The 21248-nt window shown below is 40.1% G+C and overlaps 1 protein-coding gene across 3 annotated transcripts; it reads left to right on the top strand.

Moving 5' to 3' along the window:
- The first annotated feature begins 2244 nt into the window (after positions 1-2244).
- Positions 2245-20138, top strand: LOC126049411 (transmembrane protein 68-like). Of its 3 annotated transcripts, XM_049825783.1 has the most exons (7): positions 2245-2282; positions 6663-6991; positions 8217-8381; positions 11597-11790; positions 16735-16795; positions 17196-17335; positions 19221-20138. In XM_049825783.1, exons 2-7 carry the CDS (start codon positions 6706-6708, stop codon positions 19323-19325), a joined length of 951 nt encoding a protein of 316 aa, XP_049681740.1. In that variant the 5' UTR covers positions 2245-2282; positions 6663-6705; the 3' UTR covers positions 19326-20138. The 3 variants fall into 3 exon arrangements, with proteins under 3 accessions (XP_049681740.1, XP_049681748.1, XP_049681758.1); XM_049825791.1 differs by lacking the exon at positions 2245-2282 and having other exon boundaries at positions 6658-6991; positions 11696-11790; XM_049825801.1 differs by lacking the exons at positions 2245-2282; positions 16735-16795 and having other exon boundaries at positions 6658-6991.
- The last annotated feature ends 1110 nt before the right edge of the window (positions 20139-21248 follow it).

Below are 21248 nucleotides of genomic sequence, written 5' to 3'. Positions count from 1 at the left end.
GCGTGGTGCATCAAACCCGAGTGGGAACTGAGGCTGTAATTGCTGGTAGTTTCTGTTTTGGGGGGATAGACCCTCCAGCTTTGGGGGGATAGACCCTCCAGCTTTGGGGTGGACGTGCTGGTAATCCATGGAGGTAGGGAAAGCTGTAGAAACACAGCAGCCCGCAAGGTGGGAGGGTTTATGGAGGCAAATCAAGTGGATGGCGACAGTGTGAGACCAGCGAGAGAGTTATTTTCTGTGGAACTAACTGCCACAAAAAGTCCGGGAAACGTAAAATTGGAATTTAATTTACGCTGGAAGGCAAGATGCAGAGTCGTAACTGTTAAATTACTCCTCTTGTGAAACAGAGCAGTTGAGTGTGACAGAAGAGAAAGTAGGAGCCTGCCACCAGAAAGCAGGTGTCAAAAAATTCTCTGTGGAAGAGTCTCCAGCTACTTTACACCCATCTTCTCACTGTGCTCTGCTAAACCTACTGCCGAGAACAAACTGGTGAGCAGCAAGGCCAAGACAATCCACTCTTTTAGTCAGGGTTGAAAGCCAACTACAAGGTTTTAATTTTGATGCCATAGGTCTCTTCTGACAGTTTCGTTGTTGCACTTCCGTTCCCCGGGATTATAGTGTTGATGAGTTTATCGAGAAATGATGCTTCAGCAAGAGCTGAGTGACTTGTAGTACAGGAGGCTTCTGTTGGAAGGGGAGCTCCCCTTTAAATAGGGAGACATTAGTTCTGTCTCCCTCTGACAGCACCTGTAATTTTACATTGTAGATACAGCTATTACTCTGGAATTCCATATGCTTTATAGGTGGAGCCCAAACAAACATCTTGCGTGTCAACACAGATGTTGTTCTCTAGAAAAACAATGAAATCACTTAGAACAGTAACGCTTCAAGTCCATCAGTAGGTGAAATGAGAAAAATGTAGACAATTAAAAAAAAATATGTTTGTTCACAAAACACTATACCCACTTCTTAACCTTTTACGGGATATTCAGTATTGAAGAACATGGGAGCTGCTCTTGGCTCAGCTTTGATAAAAGCAGAAGAGAAATTTCTTTCTTAAATTTTGAGACTTGGGGCAAACCAAACCAGTTATGAGTAAACACGTTGTGATAACACTCTTGCATTGTCTTCCAGTGCATAATCAAGCCAAGCAGGTCTTTAGTAGTAGCCTTGCAATAGGCACTCAAGTAGTTATGTAGTAATTTTCTATATGGTGTTGATAGACAGGATGCTTCAAAATTTTGTTTGTGGTCTCAGCAAGGGGCTGTGAGAGATAGCCAGTAGAAAGTGGCAAAAATAGAAGTTCTGTCCTGTTGTAGTCCTTTGATGTTATACTGGCAGTACAGAGGGATGCATTTACCACGTTGGATTCCCGCATACGGTCTGGGGTTCAGTGATCAGGGTTCATTCTTTCCTTATGAAATGTTGGAGGTAGCGTACAATTGAACTGTGGGAGCAGGAACTGAAACCTGGTTAAGCACCCAACTTCCAGGAAAAGCTGTGCTGCTGCTAGTTTTTCCTCAATTGATCAGCCATTTATTCTTTCTTCACTCTGGCTTGGATTCAGCTGGAATGATGTTGAATTAGTTTGTATCCCACCCACCCAGCTAGCTGGTGTAAAGTGAACTCACTCCCTGTGTACCCAGCTACTTTCATATGTCCTCAGTTAAAGCTGTACTGTTAATACCTGTTTTGTAGGTTTAAAAAAATATACTTTTGCACATTTAAGTATTTTAATTTCTTTCTTAAACTTTTTTTTTTAGTGTCTACATTGAACTTAAAATCAGAAATGAGTAAGTTACTATGTTCATTTATACTGTAGTCTGTGAGCAAACACGGTTAAATGTGGTGGTCTTCCAGCCAGCAAATAATTTTCTGTTACATAAAAATTAAGATGGAGGAAGAGGAATCAGTGGGATGTTACACTGATCAATGTAAACATCCTATTAATATTAGGAGAAAATTCTAAAAATGCTGAATAATGTAGGACATCATAGGCTCAATTCCCATCTAATGGATACTTTTTTGTCATGTCAGTTGATGACCTCATTCATTTCATATGGGCTCTATTTTAAGAAGCTTTTTTTTTTAAATCAAAACGTCAAGTGGCATTGGTAATATACTTTCATAAATCCTGTTGGCCAACTTAAGTTTGGCCTGTTCCCAAGAGTGGTTTTGCTTGTGCCAGCATTTTCACAGTTCTCCTGTTAGCAGGGAGCCAGCTGATCCTTTTGGGAGACCAGGCTGGTGGTGAGAACACATGGTGCGTGGCTGGTGGAAGGGTGAGTTCCAAGTAGCAGCTCACGTGTGGTTTGAAGTGACTCTGACAAGCTCCTAGTAAAACTGCATGTGCATGACACCTGGTCAGGCTATTAAACCTCTAATTTCCTCAAAGAACGGAGGTGCATTTGTTTACAAGGTCTGTTTCCCACAAAATTATAATGAGTGGCGTGTTATCTTCGTCACATGCCAGCTTTTCAGTAATCTTGCCAGTGATTTATCTGGCTGCTGAGTCTGCAGTTACTTGTGTTTGGGGACTTTGGAATAATCTTAAAACTCTTTCAGTCCTTTGGATTTTCCCTAGTTTTCCAAGAGTTACTAAAAATGAGTATCAGGAGGCCAGAGGGCATTTCAGGTGGTTTTTAAAAGAATGGTAGGTACAAGAAGATACCTGGACTTGTTAATGTTAGAATGTTGGTACATTACATGTTCTCTTGGTCACCAGGTTCCTGTCAGCAATCAATATATCCAAATTAATCCCCATATCATATAGGGGTTATTATTGGTACATTTACTATGGGTATGGGCATTTTATCTGCAATTTTAAGCCAGTTTTGCTACTGGCTATAGTAGTCTGTGTTCCCAGTCTGAAGCCCTCATAACGATGCAAAATCTACTTGCTTGTTTCATCCTATGTTCCAGGCTGAACGAGTTACTCCAAGCACTGCTCAGTATTTCTGATTGAGTGGCCTGAGGGAAGCCCTTAACATGGCCTTGTCCTGGACTCTGTCAGCACAGCATCCTTTGCAGGCATTGAGAATTTGTAGTCCTTGCTCTTAATCAGCAACTTTAAACACTTAATAACTTCTTTACTACAGAGTAGCACTACACCATCAGCTTTATCCTTCTTAAACACCTTCTAAGCAGAGATTTTAATATCTGAATCATGCAGACTATTCCTTTTGTTTCTTTCATGTTATCAATATAATCTGTTTTCAGTGACAATTTCCATATCTTCCTGTATCTTAGTCAGGCACCAGTCATCAGGATATAAATATTTCTATATTAATTCTCGAGACATTCTTTATCACGTTGGTTTTGTTTGTTTGTGCCATGCTGAGCATCATTTAATACAGTGCTTGCTTCCTTTGAGCTCCTAGTTTACTATCCTTCCAGCTTGTGCTCTACCTATGAAACTGTCTTTATCTAAACCCACGAATTTTTGGACTTTTACCCTTCCAGTTCTCTCCCCCATCCCACTGCAGGGGGGGAGTGAGCAAGCGGCTGTGTGGTGCTCAGCTGCCTATTGGGGTTAAACCATGAGAGTCCTTTTTGGGGCCCAACGTGGAGTTTGAAGAGTTTGAGATAAGGACAGATTCAACTGGAGTGTGTGAGACCAAATTTATAGGTATTACAGCTACTCATCGGCCCAGCTTGCCATGGGGCCTGCTTGCCTTACTACATATTGCAGTCTAGTGCATGATCGTGGCTGCTTTTTGCTGTAGCTGTTTGCTGTACTCCTTGTCATCCATAATTCTGAACAGAGCTGTGCTTTACACCAGTCCACCCCTATATTCTACCAAGGGCTTCAAAGAAGAAAAAAGTGGAGTGAGTAGTGTATAACAGGTTGTGGTGGGTTGATCCTGGCTGGGCGCCAGGTGCCCACCAAAGCTGTTCTATCACTCCCTCTCCTCAGCTGGACAGGGGGGAGAAAATATAACAAAATGCTCATGGGTCAAGATAAGGACAGTTTAATAAAGTGATAGCAAAGGTCACGCATGAAAGCAAATGAGATGGGTTGACCCTGGCTGAACACCAGGTGTCCACCAAAGCCGTTCTATCACTCCCCCATCCTCAGCTGGACAGGGGAAGAGAAAAAAATATAACAAAAACTTGCGGGTCGAGATAAGGACAGGAGAGATCATTCACTAATTACCGTCACGGGCAAAACAGACTCAATTTGGGAAAATTAACTCAATTTATTACAAATCAACCAGAGCAAGGTAATGAGAAATAAAACAAAGTCTCAGAACACCTTCCCACCACCCCTCCCTTCTTCCCGGGCACAACTTCACTCCCAGATTTCACCACCAAGCCCTGCCAGCGGCACAGGGGGACAGGGATGGGGTTTATGGTCATCACACGTTATTTTCTGCAGCTTCAGCTCCTCAGGGCAAGGGCTCATCACACTCTTCCCCTGCTCCAGCATGGGGTCCCACCCACAGGAGACAGTCCTCCACGAACTCCTCCAGCATGGGCCATTCCCACGGGCTGCAGTTCTTCACAAACTGCTCCAGCATGGGTCCTTTCCACGGTGTGCAGTCCTTCAGGAGCACACTGCTCCAGCGTGAGTCCCCCACAGGGTCACAAGTCCTGCCAGAAAACCTGCTCCATGGGCTCCTCTCTCCACAGATCCACAGGTCCTGCCAGGAACCTGCTCCAGCGTGGGGTTCCCACAGGGTCACAACCTCCTTCGGGAACCCACCTGCTCCAGCATGGGGTCCTCCCCAGGCTGCAGGTGGATATCTGCTCCACCGTGGACCTCCCTGGGCTGCAGGGGGACAGCCTGCCTCACCAGGGTCTTCCCCACGGGCTGCAGGGGAATCTCTGCTCCGGCGCCTGGAGCATCTCCTCCCCCTCCTTCTTCACTGACCTGGGAGTCCGCAGGCTTGTTTCTCTCACATGTTCTCACTCCTCTCTCTGGTGGCTGTTTCTCCCTGTCCCAACTTTTTTTTCCTTCTTAAAAATGTTATCCCAGAGGTGTTACCACTATGGCTGATTGGCTCGGCCTTGGCCGGCGGCGGGTCCGTCTCAGAGCCGGCTGGTCTGGGCTGTCTCTCGAACACAGGGGAAGCTTCCAGCAGCTTCTTACAGAAGCCACCCCTGTACCCCCCCCCCCCCCCCCCCCGCCCCCCGCTACCAAAACCTTGCCGCACAAAACCAATACAGCAAAGAAAAACAAATTATGTTATTCTTCACTTCCCGCCAGCAGGCGATGTCCAGCCGCTTCCCGGGAAGCAGGGCTTCACTACGCGTAGTGGTGGCTCTGGAAGACCAAAATGCACCCCTTCTGTCTCCCTTTACTTAGCTTTTATACCTGAGCTGACGTCATATGGTATGGAATATCTGTTTGGTTAGTTTAGGTCAGCTGTCCTGGTTATGTCCCCTCCCAAGATCTTGCTCAGCCCCAGCCTGCTGTTGAGGGGGGCAAAAATGTTGGAGAGCCAGCCTTGATGCTGTGCCAGCACTGCTCAGCAGTAGCCAAAACACTGGTGTGTTATCAACACCTTTCTAGCTACCAGTGCAGAGAACACAGCACTACGAGGGCTGCTATGGGGAGAATTAACTCCATCTCAGCCAGACCTGATACACAGGTTTGCTTATATAAGTAAGCAGCTGAAGACAAAGTCAGAAAAGTCTGGACTTGCTATACTTTATGATCTTGGAACTGACTGCGGCAATTATGATTTGTTTCTTGTAGGTACTTGTTCTGGTATTGGAGCAGAAAAATTTACTTGTTAAACAAGTAGTAACCTGATTGAAGCAAATAAAAACTGAATTCAGTTAGGGATTACTGAACCTGATTGCAATGTTTAAATCTCTGGCTAAGCTCAAGAATCTTAAAATCAGCCAGCGATGCTGGAGTGCTCTTGCGTTCCAGAGAAACCCTTACCTGCTGCCAGGCCGGCAGGGTCAGCTGTAGGAACGGACTTAACCAGGGAGCTGCATGTGGCAAACGTATCGCCAGGGCCACGGAGCCCACTTGGCCTTTGCTGGGGCGTGTTGGCACAGCTATATGGATGAGGGGCAAAGAGCTGCTCTTCTCAGTGCTATCAGCAGTCCCAAACGCTGTCCCAGGCACCTCCAGGCCTCGGGAAGGAGCCACGGCTGCCCAGGTTTTGCTTGCCGGCTCTTCAGCTGCTCACTCTGCTGTTTGTTCCCCTCGCTGCCGCCTGCTGCCAAACTGAGAGGGACCAGAAGCCCAGGCTGGACTGTCTGCAGAGGACTGAGAGAACCTGGACCGCTGGTAGCAGTCTTCTTGGCTAATGCTGCTGAAAATACTTATCACTTACCCTCTTTTGAGCTTTTAAAAAGCCATGCTGATACAGAGAAATCATCTGATCAGCCATGTTGCATGGATCCTGAGGCTTCTGTAGACTCCAGCCCTTGTCCTTTTAGCCCCTATTATCCAGCTGTATAAACCCCCCCCATAAATACATAGCATAATCTCATCACCCTTTACAGTTAGTAGTGGATGGCAATTGCCAGCAGCTATCTTAGCTTGACAGAGACAGACAAAATGTTTGACTCTGTGCTATACCAAAATAGGCATCAGGTTTATCTACAGAAAACTTTTTTCCTAAATTGAGAATATTCCATGATTAGAGAAATCAGAGCTGGTTTTTTTTCTTTCTTTCTTTTTTTTTCTCTCCTCCATGCAGTACGTGATAGGTAGAAAGGAATCCTGCGCTTCACCAGATACTGATGACCGACCTAAGCTGCCTTGCCTATGTACTGGAAGAATGGACTGTTGTGGAGTACCTGAAGAAACACCTTTTTCATGTGGTCATCGTCTCACTGACAATAAGTGCAATATTAGGTTTTTTTATAGTTCCTTTAACAATCCTCTTTTTCATTTACCTTACTAATATTTTGCTTTTAATATATCAGAAGAACAGTGAGGTAAAAGCAGATCCCTTGAGTGATGTTTGGGATAGTGCAAGGAAAACAATAGCAAGCTTTTGGGATATATATGCAAGAATATGGCATGGTAAGTATGACATGACTTGTCTGAAGCTTTGAATTACAATAAATAGTAAATACACATAAGTTTTAGGTTGGTTTTTTTTTAAATTTCTTCCAAATGGATGCAAAGAAATTACATTTATTATACTTTGTATGGCACCTAACCCAAAAGCTTCTGCCTCAAACACTGATGCAATACAGAATAAGCAGAATGAAAGGGAGAAATTAGTTTATATAGGGTAAATTTCTCAAGTGGATAGGCAGCCATATGTTAGGCTTTTGTTTTTCCCACAGATGTAGTTTAAGGCTATCAGCAAGACTTAACTTTGCTGCCCTAAGGATGAAGAATAACAGGTTGTTATCTATGTTGCTATCCTTCCTCACAGCTTTTCCCCCTTAGTCTTTGAACATCCTGCAGTATAAAACTGTCTCCACCTCTTCCTAGGACTCTGCCTGCTCCATCTCCATCCTTCCCCCCGAACGGCTCAAGATAAGAGCTGTAGCTGGGATGGTGATGAAAGCAGGCAAGGTGTAACAGAGCTCTTAGTTGGTAAAAGCTGTGGCTTTCCCAAGCCTTTTTATATACTAGTCTGCTAGTCTGGCTCCACGTAAAACCTAAATCAAATGTAGAAAGAGTCAGGAGAGGGATTTATAGAAGTCTGTGTCTGTGAGGAAATTCCCTTCCACTGTGAAGTGAATACATTTAACTCTTGTGGAGAGAACCTCTCTTTGGGATTCTTACAGATTCTGGTTTGGACTTAAACATCTCAACCAGAGAAGCTTTTTATTGTGTAAAATCCCAAACTCTTTATTCTGTCTGACACAGAATGGAGATTCATGCTTCTGTATTTCAGGAAAGCATCCTGACTGCTTGTTTGCTGATGAAGCGGTTTCACACCAGTCAGTATAGTAATTTTTTTTTTTTTAATTATTGTGCTTTGGACTGGGAAAAGTTCCTAATGGGAAATAATTAATTTAGTCCCCTCACTGGGGAATATGTCAGGTCCAGGTTTCGTCTAGTGATTAAACTGACCAACAAATTAGTCCACTGATAACCTGCGGTGTTTGAGGGGCTTTCTCTTTGCTATTGACCAAAAGTTCCATCCAGAACTTAATTCTTTTAAAAGCTACCGCAGAGGCTTTCAGAACTTTCTGAAAGTCATTTAACAAAAGATAGTAAACAGTTTTCTTTAAATTGCCAGATGATTTACAGCTATCATAGTCAGTGTATTGCTTTCCATCCTAAACAGGTTATGAGCTTCATGGTGTGGAAAACCTACCAGAAGGACCGGGCATTCTTGTGTATTACCATGGAGCTATTCCTATAGACTACCTTTACTTTTTGTCTAGGCTCTTTCTCTGGAAGAAAAGACTTTGTCTGTCAGTAGCTGATCATTTTGTCTTTCGTTTACCAGGTAAGAACATGTTCTCTTGTATTTCAGCACCCTGGATTCACTCAACCTGTTGCTGGTTTTGGTGAAATTTACATGTATTAGACTTTCAAGACAGCTTTTAAACGAAAAGACTGCTTTTAGACTTCTAAACTAAAAGCTGGTAGATGCAGAAGGGCAAACAGGGTAGAATATCCTGTCTTTCAAGTGGAAGGTCATTAAAACACTAGTAGACCCTCCAAAGCCAACAGATAGACATTATCTAATCCCTTTGGGATGAAAAGACATGCCTCAGTAGAAAGTGTAGGATAGGACTATATTATTGACCTAGTGCTGGCTGGTCAGCAATGGGCTATGTGTGCAGAAGAGCCCAGTAAATGGTAGGACATTGCAGTGGGGTGTGACATCAAATCTATCTTTTGATCAAAGCCTGGAGCAGGACACAAAACTTCTTTGAAGATTTTACTGTTGAAGAGAGGTCTGTAATACTGACTGCCACAATACATTCAACACATGGTAGACTGAGAAAGAAATAAGTAATTCCGTTGTGAAAAGGAGAAGATACAGAAAAGCAAACCTCATTTATTTTTAGAAAAACAAGGCATAAAGAAGGAACACCCAGAAGGAATAGCAGGGAGATTATTTAAAGGCACCTTTATACCACTTATATTAAAAATTATTATAATAATAAAGAGTAAAGGAAGCTATTTAAAAGTAGAAGGACGTTTTTTTCAGAAAAGGAAGTTGTGTCCAAACACTGAAAACAAAGAGCATAAACTCAAGCAAGTTTGGTGCAAGAACATACTAAGGCACCCCTAGAAAGATGATGATGAAGAATTTGCTAAAGGCGTACTTAGTAAATACCGTGTAGTACTAAAACCACTTCAGAAGCATGAAGCCATCAAGAGATGATTGGCTTTTAAGAGGACCCCTAAAGGAATATAAAGTGTAGAATGTTACAAAGGAGACTTCTTTTTTAAGGGATAAGTGAGACGGTACTGTTTCAAATTGAAGTGGCCATAGCACAGATTTTTATAACAAATGTATAGTAAACTATTGTCAGGACCAAGCAACACTCTCAGCTGTACAATTTCCAGACTACTGATGTGTACATAACATATTGCTTGAATTATGTTCACGCTAGAGGAACAGAAGGTGGCAAATACAGTGTCAACCTATAAAAAGGCTACCAAAAAGGCATCTGGTAAAAAAGACCACAAATAATGGAGATTAGGCCTCCCCACTTGCTGCATTAGTAGAAAATGTAGCTAAAGGTAATAGACTGAGTGAAACTTCTCCCTAACCTTCTCTTGCTCCATCATACCAGCTTTTTGCAGACAAATGTTGTACTTCACAGATTGGTTCTTTAAAGAATGCTCATGAGCATATGCTGAACCTCAGCCTGTTGGATTAATTACAGTTATGGGAGAAGTCTTCTTGTGAATGAATAACTGGCTAAAAGGTAGGAAATAAAGGGTAGAAATAAATAGCTCGTTTTCACAAAGAAGCAGAATTCACCAGGTATACAGATGAAGATCAGTGCTGGCACCTATATTGTTCAAAATAATCATAATCTAGATCGGTAGTGAGGTGACAAAGCTTTACACTGTCCATTTTTTTTCAAGGCAGTAAAAGCCCACACAGGGAGTATGGTTATCTACCAATACTGAATCACTGGCTGATTAAATGGCAGATGAAACTCAGTATTAGTTATAATGCAGTCCACAAGGAAAGAAAAACAAGTCTAAACACAGAAACATGTAATTAGGCTTTAAATTTTCTACATGACTTTGGGAATATGTCAGCTTAAGTCTCAGCAATTGCCAAAAGGCAAACAGAATTATAGGTTTATCATGAAAAAGAAGAAACAGAAAATACCATTACGTGCTCAAAATACATATTGTGCCCACTACATCTTGAGTACTGCGTGGAATTCTGGTCTCGCCATCTCTGGTCTCTCCATCTCAGAAAAGCCTCAAAGTAATAAAGATACAAAAAAGGACAAGGATGATCAGGGGTCTGGCATGGCTTTCTTTGAAGAGCTAGTACATAGGACAGAAGTCTTGCATGACTGAAGGATATAAAAATCTGTGTGACCTGGAAAAGGGGAAGAAGTGATAGTATGTTCGTGTGATACATCATAATTCTTAACAGGCAAGTTTTAAAGCCAAACAAAGGAAGTACCTATTCACTTAATAAGGATATGGCATTCCTGGCTGCAGGATAAAACAGGAATACGTATGAGTTCACAAAGGGATTAAACATAGTCAACATCTGTCTTTGACAGAAAGATCTATCAAACATGATGCCTTGAGTAAGTTTAAATACAATTCAATTACAAGATGCAGCACTGTGTTTTCCACTGTCTTCCAAAGTTTCCGTTGCAGACCTTTGTCAAAGTTGCAGTGCTAGCCACCAGGTTCTGGCAGGCCATAGTTGTTGTTTACATTTATTAATATAAACAACTTATTTTCAAACCATGCTGTTGGAACAGTGAATTTGAAGATTAGGGAAACTCTTGTCTGCTGAAGCTCTCTATGGGAGTTCCAAACTGATTGGTTTAAAATGTGAAGATGATGTAAGAAAACATAGAATGCTTCTATGGTTCTCAGCCTGGCCTTTGGAGAAATCCTGGTTATGGAAACGAAGGAGATTCATCGAACTGTTCATGCAGTGCTGAAACTGCCCTGCTAACTTCTGCCATTCATGCATCTTAAGAGTTGTACAGCAGTCCAACTTGATCCATGTAGTTTGCAATTTAACAACAAAATACTCAGTTTAACAACTCAAAACCTCAACATTTAAAATATTGCTTGTCACATATTTATTTTTGTAGTAAACTTCATTGTACTGAAAATTTGTATCTTTTTTCTGTATTAAAATATTTTAAAAGGAAGAGGGAGGAATAGATGTGTATTTTCAGATTTCTAGCTATGCACAAGTTCTGGTTGCATGGCTGGTGTTTTGATAATTATGGAAAATAGCATGTGGAGGCATTAGTTTATTTAGATGCCCCTGATAAGCTCCTTCTTCTTCATAACATTTGGACAAAAACAGTCACGTATTTGTCATTTTGCCAATAGTTACTCTGTAGGTGTTTTACTTCCTTTGTACAAATTTGTCTTAGTCTAAATATATAGCTATTAGATTTTCATTTAGCTGTAATCTTGTTCCTACCTGCAAGCAGTATTTGTGATATATTGTTATAATAGTATGTATTTGCTACTTATTTATTGCAGGACTTAAATTATTATTGGAGGTGACAGGTATTATGCTAGGTACAAGGGAGGAGTGTCTCATTGCACTGAAGAATGGACACTTGGTATCCATCTCACCAGGTGGAGTTAGAGAAGCACTATTCAGTGATGAAAGTTACAGACTCATGTGGGGAAATCGAAAAGGCTTTGCTCAGGTTGCTCTAGATGCAAAAGTGGTGAGTATTACATGTTACCAACCCTACTTTATGCTTATTGTATACATGCTTCAATATAAAATGCAGCTTAGGAGTGTTTGTTGGAAAATCTTCTAGACAGAAGAAAAGGTTTGGGAGTAAAGATTTCTTCTCCATTTCCCACTACTTTCCTCAAGCACATGAATCTGTAGGGAGCAAGGGTTTTATGGAACTGTATAGCTTTTTCTTGACTGTTGCAAGGCATCCATCTCTGAAGTTCCAGTTCCATCATGCAGGCATCTTGTCTTGACTGTATTTCAGGAATCTTCAGTGGTCCATCTCCATATTTCTGTAAGATTTCATTCTTTTTTCTCATCCTACTAGACTTGCATCTTTATCTTGCTTCTACATACCCAGTCATTTTCTTATGGGTCTTTAATGTATTATCCTTACCTTTCTTTCTTCTCACTTATTCTGCAAGGGTCCAGGGTTTTGTTCTCACCCTTACCTTTCTTCATGTTTATGAAAGATTGCATCAACTAACCCAAGGTGCGTCTTCATCAGTGTCTGAGCTTGAACCATGTGTGTACCTCTGAAGCAGTTTTTCCATCTCCCTCACTTACCATGCTTTCACTCATATCATGGAATGTGTTAGAATACCTGAGCTGCATTCCATTTGGCTGAAACTAAACCATAAGTGGGACCTAATACTCTCCAGTTGCAAACGGACATTCAGTCAGTGGTACCAGACGAGAATCAATTCTACATAAAAACATAACACTGTTCAGTGTTGATGTCAGATCCTTAGCATCCTCTAGAGATGTGCTTCTATTGGTTTGCACTGCATAACGTACACATGGCCATGGTTTCAGTTATATTTTCCATATGGATGATGATCTACAAATACAAACTTCTACCAATGGCTCTGACTTCTTCCATCTAACTCCACATGTGAGACTGTTTCTCTGGTATGGTCTCTGGGAAATAATTTTATTTGGGATGGCATACAGCTGAAAGAGCAGCAACCCTGTCTTTTTCCTAACTGTCACTTCTCATCATGATCACCACTAGAGATGAGGTTTTTTGTCTTAATTTAGACTTAGCATACCTAGCACTCTTTGTGTCCGACAATACTGGTACGCATCCAGTCTTCACCTGTTCTGCCATGAGCTTTCTGTTGCTTTCTCATTAATTGCACAACCATAATTTCTCTTCTTCTTAATATCTCATCAATTGCAGTGCTCTTCTTTGGCCTTCCACGTAAATGTCATCCTTTTCTGTCTATGTAGGAGAATCTGTACAGGGAGTTGAGTTCTTCCCATGAAACTTGAATTTCTTACCACCCCTTTCAGGTTTTTTGTGCAGTTGCATCTCTTTCTCGCCCCATCCAATTTGTTGCTTCTCAGATTTTGCTTTGATCTCTTGTGCTATAGGTCCTACTGCAAAGTATCTAGGGTTGCAAAATGCATGCTTTGGGTTAATGTTTCTTCATAACTTTGTCTGAAATCTTGTAGCGAGATAACTAAACACTAGAATAAATTCAGGGGCATTTACCCAATGGATAAAGTAATTTTAGGTTGCGGGTCCTATTTCTACCTCTTTTTTGTCTTGTTATGTGACCTTTTAAAAGTAATGTTTTATGTGCTTCTGTTCCCTCTCCTGTCCTTTTTCTCAAAAGTGTGGGCTGCTAAATGTTAGTTACGATACTTCATATATTGTGTGGGCCGGTACACCACCACTACTAGGAAAACAACAGAATGTGAATAGGATAAACCCAGTCAAATTCATATGGGCATTCTGAATTCCCTTATAGTCTTTCCTCTTACATATTAATTTAATAATATACTCAAACAGTCAGAAAGAGGTGTCATAACTTGAGTGATTTCTAATCATTTTGCTTTCATATCTGTCTTCCAAGCTACTTCAAACATTTGAACAATCTTTTCCCAGATGTTTTCACTCCACTTGAAACCTTATAATGTAATTCTAGAATGTAATAAGTTGGTTTTTTTTTAATAAAACTTGAATAAAAAACTCTGAATGCCCTTAATATAGGACGTCACCCTGATCAAAACGCATCACAAAAATCCTTGCTAGTAATCCTCTTAATCCTTCCAGTCTTCCATAATTTAGAAGCACATGGAAATAGCTGAATAGTAGTATCTAAAATTGCTAATATTTTCTGTTGACAGGGTTTGTGTTTTTTTTTATTTAATGAATTGAGTATTCATTGAGGATAAGGTTCTTGCAGTGTGAAAGGTTCTTGTGGTCATTTGTACAACATGTTTGGTAAAACAGACACTACATAGGATTATCTGTTACCTGGAGGACAGAGAGAGTATTTTCTCCTTTTGACACCTACTAGCCTCAGCTCACCTTTACAGTGCTGCTGGCTCTTTTATCACTTATTATTGCACTCATTCAGTTTGGGGTTTTTTTTACGATCAGGAAGTCTGACCAGATCCCAGGATGGTGGGCACCACTGTAATTAGCTTGCAGGCTCCACTGAATTTTGGGCATCTTTCATATTTCTCTGGAAATCTGTGTGGTCACACACACCTTAGATAACTAAACACTTAAAAAACCCCTAGTGCTGTGCATTTAACAGTAGGGGGGGCAATATTAATCTTATATACCATTTCTTCTATAAAGTTAGGCCCATAGTAGTAACTGGATTCCATCTTTTGACAAATTTGGAGTTTGTTTGTTTGTTCTTGCTGCATGCTTTTCAATACTGGCCAAACCAGTCTTGTAGGCTGACTGAAGACTAGGGATAGACTCATCTAAACTATCAGAACTTGCTCTATAATGTAGCAATTATATATGTTTTGCTAATATGTATTTGGATCCTGGATGAAGGCAAGATAGGACTGTGCCTTTTTGAATTTATTCTACCTACAGTGTAGCCATCAATCAAAGAACCACACTCACTTTACAGTATTCAAAATGACTACATGGTGGTTCATAACCAGCCGCAGATGACTTGAGTGGGGATTTCAAGACTAAACCAACTTTATATATGAATAGACATTCCCATTCTTCTTATAATGTTACAGAAGTTCAACAGTTCTTCCACTGAAAAAGTTGAAGAAAAGCAAACAAGGAACGTAGTTTTAGCCTCAGTCCTTGCCTATAGGTTTCCAAATTCAGTTTCCCCTTCATCTTATATAACTACTGTGCTTACTTGGGGTCAGAGAAGGAGAGTGTTCCTATTTAATGTTATGACTCAATGAACTTCTGGGACATATATTTGTCTCAGTCAAATTTATCTATGCCAGGGGCCTGAGCTTCAAAACAGTCTCTGCCTATGGCTGGAGTTTGACAAGCTAATGGGAAGGAATCATTGTTTCTGAAGATCCCTGCATTTCATCTGTGCCAAAAAAATGGGTTCAAATCTAGTTAGGTAAAAGATCAACAGGGACTATGGTTTATAAAATTCTTATGTATGTGCAAGGGGTTCAGACTACATGATGTCCAGAGGTCCCTTCCAACCTCAACTATCCTGTGTGATTCTGTGATTTTCAAGCTGGCTGGGTGTGATCCAGCTCAATTCCAGCATAGCAGATCTAAATCTGTGGGTTACTGCAGATCTGATTGTGCTGCTTTACAGGCACAAGCTTTTATGTGTGTACCCATTTTTATCAGCTTAGGGACTGAATGCTGCTACCCACTCTGTACTTCATTGGCAGATTGTTGTATGCAAGTGACTTTCGTAGTTGCCAGAATTCTTTATAGCCTAAGATACGTTTCTCTTGCACTATTCCTACAATTTAAAGTGTTGTGTCTGTATGATAGGTGGGTTTCAAACATTTTAAATGTTAGACATACAGTATTCAATCAATAGCCGAAGCTAAGGGTGATATTTTAGTGTCCAGTAGTTATATGCTTTTAAAAGACATTATTGATTATTTTTAAGGGTTTATTTCTAATAATTTCCCATAATTTCTCATTCTGAAGGGGTTACTAATACAACTTTATGTATGTTTGATATTTTTGTTATGTGTCAGGTTTTTTTTCCTTTAAATGGTTTCCATCACTTTGAGTTCTTTGTTAGGCTCTAGTTAGGTCTTTTTCATGCTTGTTTTTTTCTCATCCTATGGTTTCTGTTCTCTGATAGTGATTCTTAACAACATAAAGGTGTTTTTTTTTTACCTTCTGGACAAGTAATTGCAACAACATGCTCAAAATACAGTTTCAAAAAAAATGAAAAGGGACAATAGAGGGGAAAAAAAGTCATTGTATGTATGGATACAATCACTGTTAAGTTTGTCTACAAACTATGAAATCTTACCTCAGGCTGTAAGATATGACTGTTTCAAGTTCAGGTGTGTCAAGTGTTTGTCTTTTTAGTCTCAATAATGAAGTGAACTTGTTCTGTAACTGCCTAAGGATCTGCCCTCCAGAAGGCATGTAATCCAGGTCAATGAGGACATACAATTGCCTTATCTGTCCAAGGGATCTGCAGAAGTTTTTTTCCAGTGGGGTATGATCCAAACATTACTGCTTCAGTGAGACCTTACTTTGAGAAGCAAATGAGATGAGGCAAACATGAATGTCTGCTTGCTTTCTGCAAGACTTCACCCCACATGATGTAAGCTTTAGACAGAGAAACTGCAAAACTTCATTTTATGTTTCAATCAGCGATACAGCAATAAATATATAACATACAAGTTATTTTTTTTAGAACCTCAGTTAACTTTTATAATGTAAATTCAAAATGAAAGGTATAAAACTCTAATACAATGTCAGTCATTTTCCTTACAGGTGGTGACTTTAAAACAGCAATGTTTGTGGGAGCTGAGAAATAGAATTTTATTTCTATTCTGGAGTTTATTTTTTATAACAAGATTCCTTGTTTGCTATGTAACTGACTGATAATCATCTTCTGTATTCAAGTGATTTTCTTAGCTGCATTAACAGGCACTAAAACATAAATTCAAACCTGGTATAACATTTCTACCTTTCTGGTTTTTTGCGATTTCTTAGCCCATCATTCCAATGTATACTCAAAATGTCCGGGAAGGATATAGGATGTTTAAAGAAAGAAGTAAGAACTTTAAAATATATTTTAAATATTTGGAATGTTTTCTCCACTTTTCTCTCAGATTTCTCTCACTGTTCTCTTAGATTTTGCTTTTCAGACTTCTGCTTACTTTGGATTCTCTAACACGCTTGCTGTGGGTCAGAGGTATCTCAAATATGGAAATAGCTTGTGTATAACTGGCTCATACTTTGTGATTTGGTTCTTTAATGCAGTCTTAATTTGAGTGATCTATGAAGTCTATCGAGCTTTGTTTTGGGGGACAGTTACCTAAATCCTGTAATTTCTTCTTGACTGTCAGATAAAGCATGCATTTTTAAGAAGTCTTCCATATTAATCAGATTTCAAGTTTGGATTGTGTTTTCTTGACTATAATCTCACTTTTTTCTACCTTAAACTCTTTCAGGGTTTTTTAGACAGTTGTATGAAAGTACTCGATTGCCGTTTACTCCTCCGTACGGAGGACTTCCAGTTAAATTTCGCACATACATTGGGGACCCAATCCCTTACGATCCCAATATAACTGCAGAGGAATTAGTTGAAAAGGTAAGTTAGGTCTCCTTGCAATACTGAACTACATACTTTTCCATCTATAATATGCACTTGAAACTAAATTTTTGTATGCTTGAATAAAGACAAATACCCTTTTACTAGCTTGTTAAAGCAATGGGCAGTTGAGCTCCAGGTTTAATGTGCAGATACCTACTAGTAAGTATTGACATAGTAATAGTTGATTGGGATACGCTGATCCTTTCAGAATGTGTGAGCTCTGTCTTCTTGGCATGCTAACTTTGTTTCTCCCATGTCTCTGATAACTTTAATAACTGAAATTATGTATACTAATATTTTGAGTTCAGTTTTCAGCAGCTAGAAAAATAAATTTCATGTATAACAAATACCTTTGAGAATCTTCTCCAAATAACATAGGGCTCTAGAAACAAAGTTTCACAAGAGCTTCAGTCTCAGTGTCAAAAGGAAAATGTTAAAAAAATAATTTGCATTCAAAATATAAAAATATTTTGAGTACCTACAGCTTGGTGAAATCAGTGGTGCCCAGGAGGATAAAAATGTTTATAGACCCAGGGTTTAGATGTTTTTCAAAATACTAATCTATACAGAAAACACACTTTTAAAAATTTTTCATAGAAGATGAAAGGAGGGCTTTATGCAAAAAAAATCTGCTATGGCCTAGGAATACACAGATCAAAACACTTGTTAGGAATCACTGATGAAAAAAACCCCTTGCTGCCCCCCAAAAAGATGGAAGAAGGCTGGCTTTTCTTTCTTTCCTTTTTTTTCCTCTTTTTTCCTTTTTTTTTTTTAAGGATCTACTGCAGATTGTTCTGGGCTTCACAGCAGTGAAACCAGAAAGACAGGTTTGGTCTGTTACAAGGGAACTGCCCCAGCAAGCTGTGGAGCTTGGTCTTAGGTTTAGGAGGCTGGAAGCAGTATTAGTGCTAAGACTGCCCTTATGGTTATCCATATTCTTGTATTTTGGGGGAACAGTATTTTGTGTACCTGCAAAACCAAAACTGAAATTTCCCATGACATTGATTTGCTTTACTAAGTCAAGCCTTTGATCACCCACTTCAGTGGGAGTACGGTTAGGTCTTCTGTGGCTCATATTAGTTAAAAAAACCCCAACAACTTAAATGGAGTTTGAAATGAGCAGTGCCCTGGCTGACCTCTATCTGATCCTGCCCTGGAAAGGAGTCAGGACATGAATCTTTCAGGAAAGGTTTGGCTACTGTTTTCTTATATTCTCAGTGACATTCTACCATCGCTCTGGGGTAAATCACTGGAGTACGTACCTACTCTTTTTCAAGTTTAAATACATGAGGAAAAACTAAGGGAGATTATTTCTTATCCCTAGTAGAAATACAGAATTTTTTATGCATTCTCTTCACAAATTTGCATTTGAATCTCATGTAGAGTAAAAATGAACAGAACTTAGATATGAATTCTCTTATTATGTGCATGCTGTGTATGATACAATTATGGAAGAATTCATGTTGGGGAGGGTAGACAGAGGTCCCTACTCCAAATTCCTGGTCCCAGCAAGGTCAGCTGTGAGATCACATGAGGTTAGTCAGGCTTTATCCAGTGCTTCTGATGAAAACCTTCAGGGACAGAGATTGCACAGACTTAATGTTTGTATGTGTTAAGGCTACATTGACTTAGTAATGCTCAGGCTTGATAAATCTCAATAATTTGAGCCTATCCAAACTGCAATCAATGTTTCTATTCCTTTCCTTTCCAAGGAAAGTGTCATTAGGACAACTAGCTAATATAAAAGACAACTTTCTTCTTAAAGCAGATCTTCTGTGTGAATTTCCCAATACCTCTTGAACCTCTGAGAAGAAGTCAGTGATTATACTGTTCTTCCTTGCATAAGCAGGTCTGTAAAGGCAATTTTCTCTTCTCTTTTCAGACAAAGACTGCCATCCAGACTCTCATAAGCAAGCACCAAACAATCCCAGGCAGCATATGGAAGGCTTTACTGGAGCGATTTGATAAACATTGTAAAAGTGATTAGAATGTTTATGTTTATTTCATTGTTTTTACAGCATACAGTAAAAATCAATGTCCTACAGCACTGACGACTAATAATTGGTGTTCAACCAGTTTAATTTACAAGTTTCTACAGATTTGACAGAAGACAACAATCAACCTCTTGAAGGTTCCCCTGTGTCTTTGAGGATATTCTGAAGTCAGAAAGACTGAAGAAGAAAACTTACGTATAATAGCAATGCAACAGCTAAATTCCCCCAAAGGAAATCATGTAGCCAGGATTTGCCTTGTTCCCAAAACAAGTATGTACATACATCTGAGAGCCTCAGAAGTTTCATCTGGATCTGTGGTTTTATGTTTCGAGTGGTTCACGGTCCAGTCTCAGAGCATAACCTCAGAGTTGTTGTTGTCCCACCAGAGTCCACCCCTTGGTGGGCACCTTCTCTGTTGGATGCCACAGAAGACAGCGTCAGAAGAGAAACTGTCTTCCTTTAGCTAATGATCTACTGTTTAGGCCATTTTTCTAGAGAGACTATACAAAGATAAATAATCCCATTAAATCAGATAGACTCCTACAAACACATGAGCTTAGTGGTTCAGTGCCCTGGAAAGTAGGAATACTATATCCAAGACTTTGCCCTGACAGAAAAAAAGAAAAGTCTCTCAAAGAGAGAAAAAAGCTTTAATTAAGTGTAGCATTATGGAAATACATGTAGAAAGTAGTTTCAAGTCTGAGCTGGTACATTCCTACATTATTGCACCATACAATACTGGATTAGTGGATGAGGCTGCCCCCAGCCTGAGAATCCCTGCATTGTAATGTGTTGGTGGCCCAAATCTCCCGATGAGCAGGGAGCGGGCTCGGGGTGGTGGGTGGGTGATGGGGGAGTGGGGGAGGTGGGGGGTGGGGTAGGGTGGGGTGGGGGGAGCTTACTTAGGTAATGCAACCCTGAGGCTTATCATCACTGGTAGTTTGCCTAAAAATGCAGTACTGCAACACTGCTGTCCCCATATGGACTGAGCCTAAATATCTGTTTGGAAAGGTTGATAGAGGCAGCGTGGTCTTCCTAATACGACTCGCAGAATACTGAAACTTGCTACAGCAAGAAGAATGTGTTTTTACAAGCAGTGGGATGTTGTTACTGGTCAGAGTGGGAGAGCTTTGTGTAATCTATCCAATATGCCATTAAATGCAACCAAGTCTGTTAACTTCAAACACTAAGCAAGGTATTTTTTGTGCCTCGTTTTTAACTTCTTGTACTTCTAATACTTATATAATCTTTCCCTTCAACATCCTAAAACTTTATGTAGCGTCTAAGAAAATATATACAATGTTTGCCCATTTTCACTAGAAAACTACACCTACTCTTTGGATTAAAATAAATTCTTCCTGTTCCCATGCTGCTTCTCCACAAATATTTCTTGCACGTCTTAAGAAGGTAAGTTATTTCCCTGGAGCAAAAGGACAAGAATAATTTCCTGAAAAGAAATATATTCTCAAATGTGTCTTAAGACATAGAACTGTTTACTTGAACACCTTAACTATAATTGCTGTATACAGGCAGAAAGATTTTTCTCTCAGCGGAGACTCAACGTGCATAGGAGATGATAAACTAAAGCAAATCAAGATGCTGACTGATATGCCTGGACATGAACAGGAATTCAAACCATGAAGTCTTACATAGTGCACTCCAACAATATAAGCTAAAATTCAAAGCCTGAGCTTAAGTTGAGTAAGAAAAGGAATTAAAAGGAAGGGCTATTGAATACTAAAATGGATACAGATGAAGAAGCAACAGGAATTAAGAGTAACCAGAATCTGAAAGCATTCCTTGTATTACAGGAACTATGCAGAAGGACTAGATGGCATCGTTCTCTGACTATCCTAGTTTTCCAAGTATATTAGCATCAGCATGGAGCGTGTCCAAAGAAAGACCAATGAAGCTGG

The sequence above is a fragment of the Accipiter gentilis genome, chromosome 2 (assembly GCF_929443795.1).
Source record: "Accipiter gentilis chromosome 2, bAccGen1.1, whole genome shotgun sequence".
NCBI classification, from domain to species: domain Eukaryota; kingdom Metazoa; phylum Chordata; class Aves; order Accipitriformes; family Accipitridae; genus Astur; species Astur gentilis.
This window is presented reverse-complemented; position numbering and strand designations above follow the sequence as displayed.

What these genes read in the sequence shown, in the direction of transcription:
- LOC126049411 (XM_049825783.1), top strand. Translation starts at nt 6,706, where the DNA reads ATGACCGACCTAAGCTGCCTTGCCTATGTACTGGAAGAATGGACTGTT. An exon ending in TTTTGTCTTTCGTTTACCAG is followed by an intron (nt 8,382 to 11,596) that starts GTAAGAACATGT and finishes TATTTATTGCAG; the next exon opens with GACTTAAATTATTATTGGAG. An exon ending in TAGGATGTTTAAAGAAAGAA is followed by an intron (nt 16,796 to 17,195) that starts GTAAGAACTTTA and finishes AAACTCTTTCAG; the next exon opens with GGTTTTTTAGACAGTTGTAT.